This window comes from Carassius auratus, chromosome 41 (assembly GCF_003368295.1).
Source record: "Carassius auratus strain Wakin chromosome 41, ASM336829v1, whole genome shotgun sequence".
Lineage (NCBI taxonomy): Eukaryota > Metazoa > Chordata > Actinopteri > Cypriniformes > Cyprinidae > Carassius > Carassius auratus.
Genome location: NC_039283.1, coordinates 13,889,567 through 13,904,606, shown reverse-complemented (window position 1 = coordinate 13,904,606; position 15,040 = coordinate 13,889,567). Strand labels below are relative to the sequence as shown.

Sequence of the window (15,040 nt, the reverse complement as noted above, 5' to 3'; positions counted from 1 at the left end):
TTTCATAAGTGTTTCTTTCAGTATGACAAAAAAGACTAGACTATAAACCGCTTCTTGGCTATATGGAAATAAACAACTGACAGTGGAAAATGGTTTTGTGATCAACTAAACTATCCACAAATGATTGGTTCCTGAGGTGAAACCGAAACCTACTTGAGCCCTGACCCGTAATCAGTAGTAGCAGACAGGAAACTTACATTAAAAAGATACTGCAAATACGGTAACACAACACAATTAGATTCAATTTGTTAGCATTAGTTCATGTATTGGGTATCATGAACTAACAATGGAAAATAATTTCAGAATCTGTGTGAATTTCTACATAGACATTTTTTGATTTATAAATAATGCATCATGATGGGAGTAAATCTTTTAGTTTATGACATTTAATGTATTAACTAATGTTAATACAAAACGAAAACTATTTGTAGTGTTCCCGCAAACGTTATCGGATAGTAAGGAAGAAAAAGATTGTGATGTAAAGAGAAGCTTGCTGTTTGTTTATTAGCCACTTGAATAGTCTAATCTCAAGCACACTGCATCCTAACAAACACACAACATGCATTCAGACATACACGGTGAATTTAGACAAACAAACACACACTCATGAGAGCTTCAGCGCCAGGAAGAACAGGAACATGTCTGCACTCACACCCTCACGTTACATCATCTGCACTATGCGGTACTAGACTAGACTAGTAACACTACCAACTGTTTTAACACGTTTCATCACTGATTTACACTATAAAAACTTTTCACATGCTGAACAGTCAGTGTCATCTAATAGGAGACGGGCCGTGATTAAGGGAGACGCATGCACAAACACTCCACTGAGAACATACAGGTGCCGCTTGCAAAGAGTAGCACGGTGTTTAAACGGGAGGAGTGCATGTGTAGATGCGTGCACCACTTTTTAAAAGGACCTACATTTCAAAAGTCTTTCAGTGTGTCAAGTAAGTGCTATGAGATAAGGAGAACCGGGACACACACTCGGGACAACTGAAAGGATCAAATGACTCAACAAAGAACTTCTGAGCAGCACACATTGCAAAGAGCTACACATCACAAAGGGCTGATGCTGCTGCTGCACATTTTGGACTGGTTTCAAAAGTGTCAACTGAGATTTAACCGGAGCAACCGTTACTACGATGTCTGATGTGAAATAATGAGTTTGAGAACAGAGTTCTTTTTTAAAATGGCAAACCTGAAAGCATAAGTGTGCAGCCCACCCGCAGCTTTGAGCGTCCAGCTCTATGAGTGAGTGAACAGAGGTAATCGTAGAGTTGCTTCAGAGTACAGCGGATCTGAACTGCATTATGTGGAGGTTCAAATGGGAGACGTGTGTTCTATGGTACATTAAAATACAGTGAAGGGGTTTCACTGTACAGCAGGATAAGAATCACCCCACTTATTCCTCCAATTACCGATTATCCGTTCCTTTCAACCTGGAGAAGCATGAAAAAAAAAAAAAAACAATGAATCAAACGGTCAGGGTTTTTTTTTTTTTGTTGGAAGAGTTTGTCAATACAAGATTTTGTGCTTTATGCAAGACTGTATAGTTCTGAATCATTCATAAATTAGTTTTTATCGAAATTGCCACATTGAATAAAATGCGACAGATTACGTAAGAATGGTTTCATGAATGATTTACACACATCGTTTATAACTCGCTGATAAAAATAAAGCTCTTTCTTAAAGCTACATAAAAACCAGAGGCTTTTAATAAGAGTAGGAAAAACAGTAAGCTAATATTGTGTGTGTGTGTGTATGTATATATATATATATATATATATATATATATATATGTATATTGATACTGTATAGGTGATCAACCAATATTAGTGTTTTTTTTTTTTTTACCTTTTAATCAGTTTAAGTTCACAATGGATATCGATATGATTTTGCATATTCAATTGTGTATGCCCATTTTAACTATGTTTAACTATTTATGACCCTGGACCACAAAACCAGTCATAAGTGTAAATTTTTCAAAATTGAGATTTATACACAATCTGAAAAGTGAATAAAAAAAGTGAATAAATAAATGGATTTTTAGGAATGGACAATATTTGGTCAAGATATAACTACCGTATTTTCCGGACTATAAGTAGCGTTTTTTTTCCCCCATAGTTTGGTTGGTCCTGCGACTTATAGTCAGGTGCGACTTATTTATCAAAATTAATTTGACATGAACCAAGAGAAATTAACTAAGAGAAATGAACCAAGAGAAACATTACCGTCTACAGCCACGAGAGGGCGCTCTATGCTGCTCAGTGCTCCTGTAGTCTACACTGAAGACAGAGCGCACTCTGGCGGCTGTAGACGGTAATGTTTTCTCTTGGTTCTTGGTTCTAAATAAATGCGACTTATAGTCCAGTGTGACTTATAGTCAGAAAAATACGGTAAGAAGATATTAAAATCTGGAATCTGATGGTGCAAAAAAATCTAATTAATGAGGAAATCACTTTTAAAGTTGTCCAAATGAAGTTCTTAGCAATGCATATTAATAATCAGAAATTAAGTTTTGATATATTTACAGTAGGAAATTTACAAAATCTCTTCATGGAACACGATCTTTACTTAATATCCTAATGATTTTTGGCATATAAGAAAAATCTATAGTTTTGATCAATACAGTGTTTTTGCTATTGCTAAAAATATACCCCATCAATGTTATTGTCAGGAATTTTAATAATTTGCTCTCATCTAACAAATACCGGTACTTAATCTTTAAAATCACACTTTCACAATCGCAAACAGTTATTTGACAACACCGATAAATGTAATGTTTAGCCAATTTCAATTGTAAATTTTAAGTTTCCATTTAAAACAACCCATTTTTGTCAGCTTATCACTATCGGCAAGAATGTTAAAACCGTGCATCCTTATTTAATATTGATTTAGAGAGTATATTTATTAATAATATATTGATTTAAACTATATATCCAATATAATCCTTAAGTACATACAAACAAAAAGTTCATTTTAACTCCTTAGTTTCTCAATTATGTAAATTGTCTAACTCCTGGAAGAGTGACAAACTTTGAAAAGGAAGTGTTTGAATGATTGCTGCGTGTACCTGTATGAGATGGGCAGGAGGAGATTGTTCTTCTTCAGAGCTTGCACTTTGCTGAGTGTCTGGGGGTCGAGGGCGATGTAACAGCGTCGGGCGTAGTCCAGAAGCTTCTCTTTAGACGGGTCAAACTCGCCCACCTCCGCCACCTTCTCTGGAGCCACCAGCAGAAGCTCAGCGATGGGTGTGGTAGAGGCCACCGTATTACGATCAACACCGTGGATCTGGAAGGCCTTGGACATGTTCTTTAACCTCTGGTATGTTAGCAGGATCTTTTTATAGCGGAACAACACACCTGCCGCATCTTTCACTAGAACAACAGCAGAAAGGAGAGCGGGATGAAGAAAGAGAAAGCCACTTGCTTGTCACGTTTGCCGACTCTGAGCTGTCACACTCACCTCTCTGTCGTTCTCTCCCTCTGGCGATCCTGAAAACCCTCCTTCTCTTCAGAGCCGGATGACCGCTGCTGGATCTTCCAGCTGTGCCAATGTTCCGAAGTGACATGCTGTCCGTCATCACATCCTCTCTTGACATCATTTCCTCTTCCTCAAGGTAGCTATCCTCAAGATAGTCATCCTCTTCTTCATCTCCCACAAGAGAGAGGGATTCTATGGCAGCACAAGATACTTTACTCAAGCACTAATGTGATGAGAAATGTTTCTTAAGCACTCAATTAGACAGATTTTTGGAGAAAAATCAACTTTGACATCACAGGAATTAAGAATTTGAATTTGAAAGGAATTGAATTTTTACTGTAATTTTCATCAAATAAAGGCAGCCTTGATGCACATGAGAAAAGATTATAAAACTGTACCAACCCCAAACTTCTGAACAGTAGTTTATTGTGTCCTGCATTGTGTCCGGTAGTGTAATCTTAATTTAGCAGGTGATATAACACCATTTTCATAATTACATCAAAGCCTAATAACCATGCCCACTTGACACGGAATATTAATTTTGAGTTAATATTGTGTCCAATGTTTTAGCAATTTTAGTTTACATCTCATTTGCATTATATGATATACGGTATGTACACTACCCGCAGAAAGTTTGGACACAACAATTCATTTTTAACTATGATTTTTTTATTAATAATGTTTTAGAAAAATAAATAAAAAAAAACACTGAAAGAACATACATGGAAGTATGGGAATTATGTAGTGAACAACAACAAAAAAACAACACCTTTAAATGTTCATTCCCTACCAATTTCAAAGCTTTTTATGGAATATAAAATGAAAATTTGAAAAAGTTGTGCAATCGATTTCTTGCGATACAAATCATTGCAAAACAGTGCAAAAATATTATATTCTCCAATATTTAGTAATAGCTTATCAATGGTGACTGTCAGTTTATGTGCATATGGCAATTAAACATGTAATCAAACAGACGATGAACACTATTAATAGCAATTATTACATGATGCAATCAAACTTATTTCAGCATTTGCTAGTTCTGTATTTTATTTCAGTTCTGCTGAATGTTTATGTACTATTTTCATTTTAGAATTTTAGTCCTTTAAGCTTGAGCCTTTACATCAAAAGATTTGATCACCATCATCAATGATCATCAGACACGTTCGTGGACCACTACAAAGCTCAAATTATGAAGAATGATGAAAAACTGATGACAAACTATATATATGTTTATTGTAGACATACAGTAAATCATTTAAACCAAAATTACAATGTACTGCAAATACAGGTTGAAAAGTCCACTTTGAGACCCACCTTGCAGTTCATTGAGGGACCTGTTGTTTGTACTGCAGCTGCTGCCGGTGCCCTGCAAAAGAGGCTGAGGATGTGGAGATCCATACATGGGATTTATCTGAGCACCGACTGGACCAGGGACAGAGCTCAGGGCCTTGGGATTGGCTGAAGTCTGTGGGGCGGGCCTCTGCTGGAATGACTGGCGGCTGGCCAGACGCTGACTCTCCACTTGTTGATCTGAAATGTTAATGATTCAAGTTATTTCTGTGGCATAAGGCTTAGACTAGTTTTGCAAGACTTTCATCATAACTGAAACAGGTGTGAGTTAAAACACTCAAATAAATGAGCTTATGTGATCTAAAACTGAAATAAAGCTAAATTAAACCTAAATAGTGAGACAAACAAACAAAAGACTATAATAAAATTACGAAAGAACATACAATTTCTAAAAAAAATTAACTAAAATGAAAGTTGAAAATATAAAAATAAAAGCTAAATCAAGATATGAATAAAAACTATAACAGTATAAGTAATATTAAAATAGCACTGGTTATACATCAGATGAGTCTAATGTAGAAAGTTAAATAAGTATCAATTTACCTCGATCATTTTCTCTTCTCCTTCTCCAAGAAAAACTCCTGCAATCATTACCTGCAGGAAAAAATAAAAATATCTGTTTTTGTCTTTCCATCAGTTTATATTGTGGGCAATCTGTATTAATACCAAGCCTGACGTCTGCATCATATGATGATTTACTGCAGCAACGATCAAAAGAAAATGAACAAGAACATATTTAAAAATAAAACGTATCACCTTTCTTTCTGTGGACGGTAACAGCATATTCCATAACACACTTAATATGTATAGAAATAGGACATGATTTACAGTAAGCAGCTGAATAGTAGATTGGAATCAGATTGTTAGATAGTTTTCTGAATATGCCCTTATAAGCTTTCAGTACTGATTTTATTTGATAAATTTAGATATTCAACTTCCTGTCTTTCACAAGTATGCATGACTGATGAAACTATGTAAATGAAATAGTGTTGACGGGAAAAGGCAGAAACTACAATGAAACTACAATGAAACATGACAGAGCTCTCCCAAACATTCCACTGTTTCTCAAATGAACGCACTGACTAACTTTTCTCGTGTCACTAAATATCCTCTGATAGCTCAGTGTTCGCTCACTCTCTGTCTCCTCTCCTCTCACCGTTGCTTTCCTGACTCTTGGTCGAGAAGATGAACCGATCGAGCTGGCAGCGCAGGAAATCCCTCTCCTCTTCCAGGTCCTCGATGCGTTTCTGCAGCCATGAATTTTTCTCCAGTGAGATCTGCAGTTGTGTGCGCAAGTTAGTGATCAACAGGTACGAGCTGCTCGGTGCCGGCGGATCACTACCTGTATCACAACACAAGCAAATATCAAGTTTTCGTCAAGTTTTGACAAATACAGCACTTAAAGGGATACTTCACCCAAAAATGATATTGTATATTTCACCGCCCTCATGTCGTCCCAAACCCATAAAACTTCTGTTGATCTTTAAAACCAAAATTGAGATATTTTAAATATTTTCTCATAATTTCTGCCCATATCTCAAACTTAGCTACTATAAGGTAACACTTTATAATAACTTTCATTAATAAATCATTAACAAACATTATATAATGCTTATCAGATTATTAGTTAATGTGTGTGTGTGTGTGTGTGTATATATATATATATATATATGTATAAATGTGAGAAAATGTGCTTATTAATATTTGTAATAAATGTTTTAAAAATCACATAATGTAATCAATAACATCAATTTCATTATTATAATGGAATGTTTATGATTCAAGGAATATTCCATTTAATGATAGCAATTAATGATAGGAGATGAATTAATAATTGCACCAATTTACAATCTGTTGTGTTTAGCAAGCATTTAGCTAAACTTTACCAGCCACCCTTTACACAAACCTTGTTACATAAGTCCAAAACCCCAAAAGATATTAAATGATTAGTAATCATTTATAAACATTATAAATGATGAATAGTTTTCAACTTTAAATTGGCTACTGCAAAAACATGAACAACTGATTAATAAATGAGTAGTGAAGATGTGTGAATAGGGTCAGTTCAGGTCTTCTGGGACTAGTCTGCTATTGAGATGACTGCACATAAAGGAATGAAGATCATACGAATTTCAATTTACATTAAATAATCATACGTTAATCATTAAGGTAAACTCAACTGACCATCAAAGTTCTGGTCATTCTGGTTGTAAAAGCCTCCCTGCTGATCAAAGTGGTTGTCTTCAAAAGGAATGGAGATTTCAAAGGCATCCTCATTCTTGGGAGCTGGAGAAAGATGATAAATTCATACTGATTAATACTTCAGGATGGATTCTGATTGTGCTGTGATTAGAGCGTGTGCGCGCGCACTCACTCTGAAGCTCTCGGGAGCTCGCATGCTTCCTCGAGGCTGAATCCGCATCGTTCATTTCTCCGCCTGTTCAGATCTGATCTGGATCGAGACAGAGAGCGGCCGTCACCCCAAAAATACTCACATCTGCTTCGTTTCTCTGCAGAGCATCGGATGCAGATGCGGCAACACGTTACAAAATAAACAGAGGGATCGTCAGATTTTCTACCTCCCATTAAAACAGATGGTAGCATAATTCGATAGCTAAAAGCGCTAACGTTACCAAAGAAATCTTGCTTCCAGCGTAATATTAATAAGGCTTTATTAACATGTACACCAATTCCAACCCTAACGGGATTAAAATACAGCATAATCTGATAGCTAGCGTTATTTATCAGATCAAATCTCCCTCTCTTCCTTGAGAACTGACTGTCACTATCTTTCTATCACCCAAACACCAGCCATCCACAACCAAAACATTGATAACAACTAACGTACATAAACACGTTATGACATGAGCTGTGCTCTTCTTAAAATGAAAAGTATTCATGGTCGATATAGTGCTGGAAGGATAATGCACCGTTTGTTTATTTGCATTAAGATGACTAGCAAACTGGCTAATCTTTAGACCTTTCCATACAGAATGTACCTAAATAAAGACAAATAAACGCAGTATTGCTGTGACGTGGTAGCATGAAACACGTACAAACCGTCGCTCACTTGTGAGCGTGCTCCCTTGTCACGTATTTGAAGCGTGTGTCAATGCACTCTCATCTGTCTGTGTTTGTCTGCTAACAATAACATTGAAATCCCTCTCAGCAGCAGAGCTAAAAACAACGTGAAGGAAGACAACATTACTGTACGCTCAGCACGTTCAAAATAAAAGCCTTGAGAATTTATTTATTATTATTATTATTATTATTATTACTATTTTTTGGAAGTCACACACAAGTCTGCACACACTGAATGCACAATAGTAATTTAGCATTTGCATTAGGCTATATAGAACAATTATAAAACATCTATCTTAAAATACTTTGGTCAGTTCAAGAATAATTTATGAACTGGTATAGTAGAGTAGCTAGTAATTAATTAATTAATTAATTATTATTTTTATTATTATTATTATTATAGTATCTTACCCAACACTGTGTATAGCAATAGCAAATAACCGATGAAACGTCTGGCCAAATAACCATTGTTGCAAAACACAAGATATTTGTAATATGTAATCAGGACAATTTTGGTTTAATCACAGAAACCCAACAGTATGATGTTCTTTCAATTTAGTACTAGCCTAATCTAGTTTGTAAGATGGGGAATGACACAGCCATGAGGTTTTGTGTAGATTACTTTGCTGCTGATACGGTAAATGGTGTTGCTGTACCCTTGAACCAGTCTGTAGTTTCGCCCTGTCATTCTAACACACACACACACACACACACACACACACACACACACACACACACACACACACACACACACACACACACACACACACACACACACACACACACACACATATATATATATATATATATATATATATATATACATATATACACACACACACACACACACACACACACACACACACACACACACACATGTTTAGTTTTGTGAAAAGTGGGGACATGCGTAATGGTTTTTATACTGTACAAACTGTATATTATATCGCCCTACTCCTACCCCAACCCTACACCTAACCCTAACCCTCACAGGAAACTTTTGCATTTTTACTTTCTCAAAAAACTCATTCTGTATGGTTTATAAGCGTTTTGAAAAATGGGGACATGGGTTATGTCCTCATAAGTCGCCCTCTCCTTGAAATACCTGTGTCATACCCATGTCATTATACAGAGTTGTGTCCTGATATTTCACAAAAACACGCCCACACACACACACACACACACACACACAATAATTCAATAGTTTATTATACTTAGTTATCCATTTCGGAAGAAGGTGCAGTTCTACAGAAATGAATAGAATAACAGAATGATTCACTGGTTAACCATTAAGATCTGTCAGAAAAATGATTAAACTGAATGAGAAGAGAGCCGAATGAAAGATTGATAGTGATAGCAGTTGCTGTGAATGAAATGTAGATAAGACACTTACTTTGTATTGTGATAGGGATACTTTGTGATTTAGAACCATCGCTAATGTTGAATAAAAAAGTGCATTTTTGATCTGTTGAGAGAGTAGATGAGTGCTAAGAGTTTTGACATGTACAACTCTTTTTTTTTTTTAATTGTACCAAAAAAAATAAAAATAAAAAAAAATAATAATAATAAAAAAAAATTGGTAAAATACATTTTATGCATCAGATTTGTAACTTTTTAATCCCCTCTCCATGGTCAGGTTTTTACATTAAAGTAAATTATGAAAAGGGGGAACAGCATCCAGTTGTGTAATAAAAGGTGCTATCATCCTGAATGGACAATTACTACACGTCTGCTAAAACATTCTTTGTCAGATCTTTATGAACAATTACTAGGTATTCTCACAAAGAAATAAATGTGCTTTTTTTAGGATGTCTGGAAACTAAAGACAATAATCCCAATGACGGATTCTGGTTTAGTAATTATATTGTATTTTGGCATTGTCATGGCATTGTCATGGTAAATAAACTTATAAACAGAGGTTACTAAGTCAAGCCCAAATTGCTGTAGACTGATGATGTCATAAATCCACCTCTATATGCGGTTTCTTTCCATTTGTCATCTTAGTTTGAAGATGACGAAGATGAAGGTAATCCAAATAACATTTAAATTATCCAAAATGATGAAGATTCTTTCAAAACGCAGGGTAGGAACGGAGGAGGGAACTTAAAGGGGTCATGTGATGTTGCTAAAAAGAACATTATTTGGTGTAATGAAATTTGTTAATGTGATTTAAGGTTCAAAAAACACATTATTTTCCACATACTGTACATTATTGTTTCTCGTTTATGCCCTGCCTTCTGAAACACATGATTTTCACAAACGCTTATTGGTCTGAAAATAGAGGTGTGCTCTGAATGGCCAGCTATCTGGTGCATTGTGATTGGCCGAATACCTCAAGCGTGTGACGGAAAAGTTACACCCCTTAACATATTTACTTTTATAAAGAATATCTCTTTAGGTTTAAATCTTTAGTCTTTGCCACTTTACATATCTTCTTTATTCACCAAGAGCTTGTAACACTCCAAAGAGAAAGGAAAAATTGAAATCGCATCATATGATCCCTTTAAATGCACAGACAAGAGAGGGACAAAATGACTTAAGTAACAGGACACAGGTGAACAGAATAAACTAATCAAGGGAAATGAGTGCACAAAACTGTCCAGGATCTTAAAGACGCCAAAGCACAGTGCCCTTAACGCACACTAAATCCACACTATTCATGTTCCTAACTTTTAATTTTTATTAGATTTATATATATATATATATATATATATATATATATATACAGAAAATTATTGTATGTTTCCCTGAAGAAAAATAAAGTACAATTTACCTTGATCTTCAAAGTGCTCTCTTGAGCACTCAATGCATTGTGTTTCCTGCTGGAGCATCAGTGAATGAGTCCCTTAATTGTCTTCAGTGTGAAAAGATGGATCACAACATTATACAGCCCCTGCTAGAAAGGGTTCAAATATGCCCTGCAGGCATACAGTATACCGTAAAACAGTCAACAGAACCGTTTTTGTCATCATTTACTCACTCATGTCATTCCAAAACTGTATGACTTTCTCTTTTCTGTGGAACTTTAAAGAGGTTCTGGGACTTTTTTGTGTGTGTGTGTGTTTTTAAAAACTCAACCCTGTTTATTTGGACCTTGGGGTGGCCAGAATTATTACTGTTTGGATTTCATTGATGAGAACTTCTGGTGAAATTGGACTACATTTTTGTTGAGTTGTGTAATTTTAATTTTAATTATTTTATTTTTATTTATTTATTGCTTGTTGTTGTTTTTTTTTCTATTCTTAAGTTCCAAATTAATGAATGTTGTTGATGGTTCTGTCTATTTGTGATTTGTAATGTGTGGAAAATCAATAAATATAGAGTAAAAAAAAAAAAAATCAACACTATTAAATAAAACAATGGAAAATTAGTAAACAATAAAATGATGTAGTGAATTAACAGCAGACTCCAGGGCCCAGTTTATGCCGGGACCCCTCTCTGACCACACTAGTGGACCTCCCCAGGTTGGCAAAAGCAAAATTCCTACAATTATATTTTATTTCAGAAACAATTTATTAATTCTGTATCATCACTCAATCATGATGTTTTATTGTGATGTCCATTTTATTTGTTTAGCACCTTTCACAATACACTTTGTTTCGCTTTACAGAAATGCATACTGTAATGTTTATAATACCTTAATGCTTTATAGCCCACATTTAGCACATTAGATAGAAAAAAGATTAATGTCAGTTAATAAGCTATGTTAGAAAAATAAAGGTTAATGTGACTTTGAGGTATATCCACAAATGAATGAAAAAATGCAGGTTCTTGTCATTTGAAATGATTTTTTTATTTTTTATTTTCATGAATATGATGAGACCAATGACCCACAATGTCTCAAGATCTGCCTTAAGTTTAAAACAAATTAGTATTTACTGTTAACAAAAAGATATTGACGAAAAGTGATCCTTTCTGAGCAGGAACTTTTGTGGTATTGCTGGCTGGAGAGATTGACTTCCTTCAAACCTCATTTTACTGGAAGAAGTCACATTTGGTATATGGTATATTCAGTACATTCCCTTTGGCCAAAACTTGTAAAAAAAATAATAAATTTTTTTTTTTTTTAAATGCTTTTACTGAAAATGTATGGCATTTTTGGGAATGAAATGTCTGAGGCCAGTTACAATACAAAACCATCATTGGGGTCAAAATAAATACAAATCTTAGAGTTTCTATGCATCTTTTTATTAATTTAATAACTGGTAGGCCCTATTTAATTAGTTGATAATTAATTAGCCATTTATAATATTAGAGATGTTAGTGGAAGAGAAGTTTAAGTGTATTATCCTTTATTCTGCAATAGTGTACAATAATGAATCTCACAAGGTTTACAATGAACTGTTTTGATGGCTCATGATTCCCTTATACACAATTTAAGTCACATAAAAAGTAGACGTGATTCACTGAAGGTTTATATTACTGGTGCTAAATTCCTCTTTTTCTAAGGGAAGGTTTTTTCCCCGTTCAATTTCTAAGCAGTGATGTCTAAATCAGAAGTGGTTTACTGTTTTGTTATTGCGAAATTTTTCGAAACGGCATGGTCATAGTAAAACGATGACTAATGCTGTCGTCTAATATAAAAACCTGAAAGGACTTCCATTCCATTCAGGCATTTGAGGCATTTAGGAGCGACTCTACATTAGATCCTGGTGGACAGAGGTAAAGTCATGGGCTCTTCTTTACGTCATTTCTATAGTTCTACAAATATATTCATATTATATTGAGATACAGTTATATACTAACTATATCTCACACAAAATGTAACATCTAACTGGATAAATTACATATATATATACGTGTTGCCGCATATATAATTACAGATTTTAAACATTTGTATGTCCTGAAAAACCTATGTATCTTGTATGTTTTGTTTATGACAATTTAATGAAATATATACTTCACTGGTTTTCTTTCAGAATTTCAGTTATCCTTTTCCCAGAAGGGTTGATTACACACATTATAAGAGCCATGTTTCACAGCCAAGGACAACATTTGAGGAAACTCCTGCCTTGTGTTTTGTTATCATTGGTGAGCAGTTTTCAGAGTTCCCATGTATGTCCATAGTGATTCTGTTATCAGTCACAGAACAGATATTTGGCTTTTGTTTTGAGGCTAAACCACAGTTTCAAGGGGTTAGCTCAGTGATGACATCATCCAGTTAAGCAATAACAAGCCAAAAGTTCAATTGCAGTTGTAAACTATTAATCTTTTACCACAGATCGTAGGCGTTATGACGGAGCAGCGCAGCGTCAGCAGCAAAAGGGAGTGTTCTAAAGACGAATACTGGAACAACGGGCTCTGCTGTGACAAATGTGCTCCAGGTACGATGTCTGAAATCTTGAATCAATAGCATCAGAGCAACGGCTTTTCAGAGGAATATACTGTTTAATCTCTTCATCTATCATGTATTATTCTTCAGGGTATAAATTGATAAGGAAATGCGATAGCATCATGGCATCACAATGTGAGAAATGTTCGGAAGGGACATACCTAGAAAAGATGAACTATTTCCCAAACTGCTTCAGATGCGAGAAATGCACCAAGCGGCGTAAGCATATTACAATTTAATTTTCATTTGACAGCTACAGTGATGAACTTAAAATGTCATTTAGGTATATGCATATCTTGCTGTGTTGATTTTGTTTAGATGTTCACTCTTTTTTTATCTTTGGGTGTTTCTCTGACAGATGCTGAGGTGATTTCACCATGTACACCCCAAAAAAACACAGTTTGTGGATGTCAGCCTGGATACTACAAAAGGGTCTTTGATCAAATTTCATGGGATTGTGTGCCCATTAAAAGGACTGTTACTGTAGCTATTAGAGCTCTGCTACCCAAACCGAGCCCGAGCCCCATGTTGGGTTCAGGTTCAGGTCGGGTCGGGTCGGGCTCGAGTTTGTAGCTAGAGTAAAATATGAAGTATGCTGCTATCACGGACACAAGTCAGGAGCGTAGGGGACAGGGGGGCATGCATTGGTGGGGTAAGGTGGTCAAGTCCCCCTAGGCTGCTCTTTGTGTGAGCCTCCACCTTAATCATTATGTTTTACTGGAGAAATGTATTTAGTGCAATTCATGGTCCACACACATATAGAAAGGTGAACTGTCATGCAAACACACACACACACAAACACACACACACACACACACACACACACACTGAGACAGCCAGGGAAACCTTAGTTTTCCTTATGAGAATGCTACCCTGAAGTATTGCTAGAGATCACAGATCTACCTCCAGCATGAACAAATACCTCTGACAGAAGTGGGATTCTTTTTGAGGCAAGATGAGTCCGGATCCTATGGGAACTAGGCTATACTTTCCCAGTATTTTCAGCTGAATGTTTGAAGTTGCCTTATAAAACACAATGTAATATATTTAATAGGCCTAAATGAGTTTTTAAATTATCATCGTGGTCAAAAGTTGACTGAAAATGTATCGAATATGATAAAAAAAAAAAAGAATTGTGAAGAACGTTTGTACATATGTCAATCATCTTTGTAATACATTGCATTGTACATATATATATTTTTTAAATAAAGAGTGCAAACTGATATTTACATGGATTTTTGTGTATATTTCTTCTGCAGATTTGGCATCTAGCTACATAAAACAGCAATGTTTTTTCCTCCTCAGGTGTGAGCTCCAAATAGTCTATACTAGAGACATATAGTCTAAATATTTAGGTTCAATATTCAATTTAATGAAAGAAAAATTATTTTCTGACTAATACGTTTTTTCTTATTTTAGTGTTCATTTAGCCTGCATGTAAGCTTGTTAAAAAGCTTTTTTTTTTTTTTAAGAACTAGGCCTACATTTCTTAATTTCCTGAAAAAGACTATTTCCTCAAACAAGAGCTTAACTGAAACTTGACTAAGATTCACACATTTTTGAATGAGTCAATGAGTGTTTTGTCATTTAATCCTCGTACAATTTTACGTGAATGGTTTTGGTTTTAGTTTTGAGAAACGTTATCTGGTTTTCAGGAAATCTCTTGAATCGGAGTGAATGGTGTGGAATGAAACCGCAAAAAAACCCAGCGTCACATCCGCTAATGTTTAAGGCTTGCTGTGATTTTGGGGAAAGTTTATAATGTTATACCCATACCTTTATCTCCGTCAA

At 35.3% G+C, this 15,040-nt stretch overlaps 2 protein-coding genes across 6 annotated transcripts; one reads left to right on the top strand and one right to left on the bottom strand.

Annotated features, from left to right (window-relative positions):
• Window positions 1–479: 479 nt before the first annotated feature.
• Window positions 480–8,042, bottom strand: LOC113060137 (coiled-coil domain-containing protein 106-like). Of its 5 annotated transcripts, none has more exons than XM_026228990.1 (9): window positions 7,896–8,042; window positions 7,214–7,349; window positions 7,024–7,125; window positions 5,996–6,181; window positions 5,383–5,433; window positions 4,804–5,019; window positions 3,472–3,681; window positions 3,080–3,383; window positions 480–1,445 (listed from the first exon to the last, which is right to left on the bottom strand). In XM_026228990.1, exons 2-9 carry the CDS (start codon window positions 7,266–7,268, stop codon window positions 1,421–1,423), a joined length of 1,149 nt encoding a protein of 382 aa, XP_026084775.1. In that variant the 5' UTR covers window positions 7,269–7,349; window positions 7,896–8,042; the 3' UTR covers window positions 480–1,420. The 5 variants fall into 5 exon arrangements, with proteins under 5 accessions (XP_026084775.1, XP_026084774.1, XP_026084777.1 ...); XM_026228989.1 differs by having other exon boundaries at window positions 7,214–7,291; XM_026228992.1 differs by having other exon boundaries at window positions 7,214–7,291; window positions 7,900–8,042.
• Window positions 8,043–12,532: 4,490 nt separating this feature from the next.
• LOC113059640 (tumor necrosis factor receptor superfamily member 4-like) lies at window positions 12,533–14,454 on the top strand. The gene is made up of 5 exons (XM_026228180.1): window positions 12,533–12,579; window positions 12,837–12,948; window positions 13,139–13,241; window positions 13,340–13,468; window positions 13,608–14,454. Exons 2-5 carry the CDS (start codon window positions 12,889–12,891, stop codon window positions 13,820–13,822), a joined length of 507 nt encoding a protein of 168 aa, XP_026083965.1. The 5' UTR covers window positions 12,533–12,579; window positions 12,837–12,888; the 3' UTR covers window positions 13,823–14,454.
• The last annotated feature ends 586 nt before the right edge of the window (window positions 14,455–15,040 follow it).

Coding starts and splice junctions, on each gene's coding strand:
- LOC113059640 (XM_026228180.1), top strand. CDS start 12,889: ATGTTTCACAGCCAAGGACAACATTTGAGGAAACTCCTGCCTTGTGTT. Junction 12,949..13,138: donor CTTGTGTTTTGTTATCATTG/GTGAGCAGTTTT, acceptor CTTTTACCACAG/ATCGTAGGCGTTATGACGGA. Junction 13,469..13,607: donor CGAGAAATGCACCAAGCGGC/GTAAGCATATTA, acceptor TTTCTCTGACAG/ATGCTGAGGTGATTTCACCA.
- LOC113060137 (XM_026228990.1), bottom strand. CDS start 7,268: ATGAACGATGCGGATTCAGCCTCGAGGAAGCATGCGAGCTCCCGAGAG. Junction 3,682..4,803: donor GTCCCTCAATGAACTGCAAG/GTGGGTCTCAAA, acceptor GTGCTGCCATAG/AATCCCTCTCTCTTGTGGGA. Junction 1,446..3,079: donor CTCCTGCCCATCTCATACAG/GTACACGCAGCA, acceptor ATGCTTCTCCAG/GTTGAAAGGAACGGATAATC.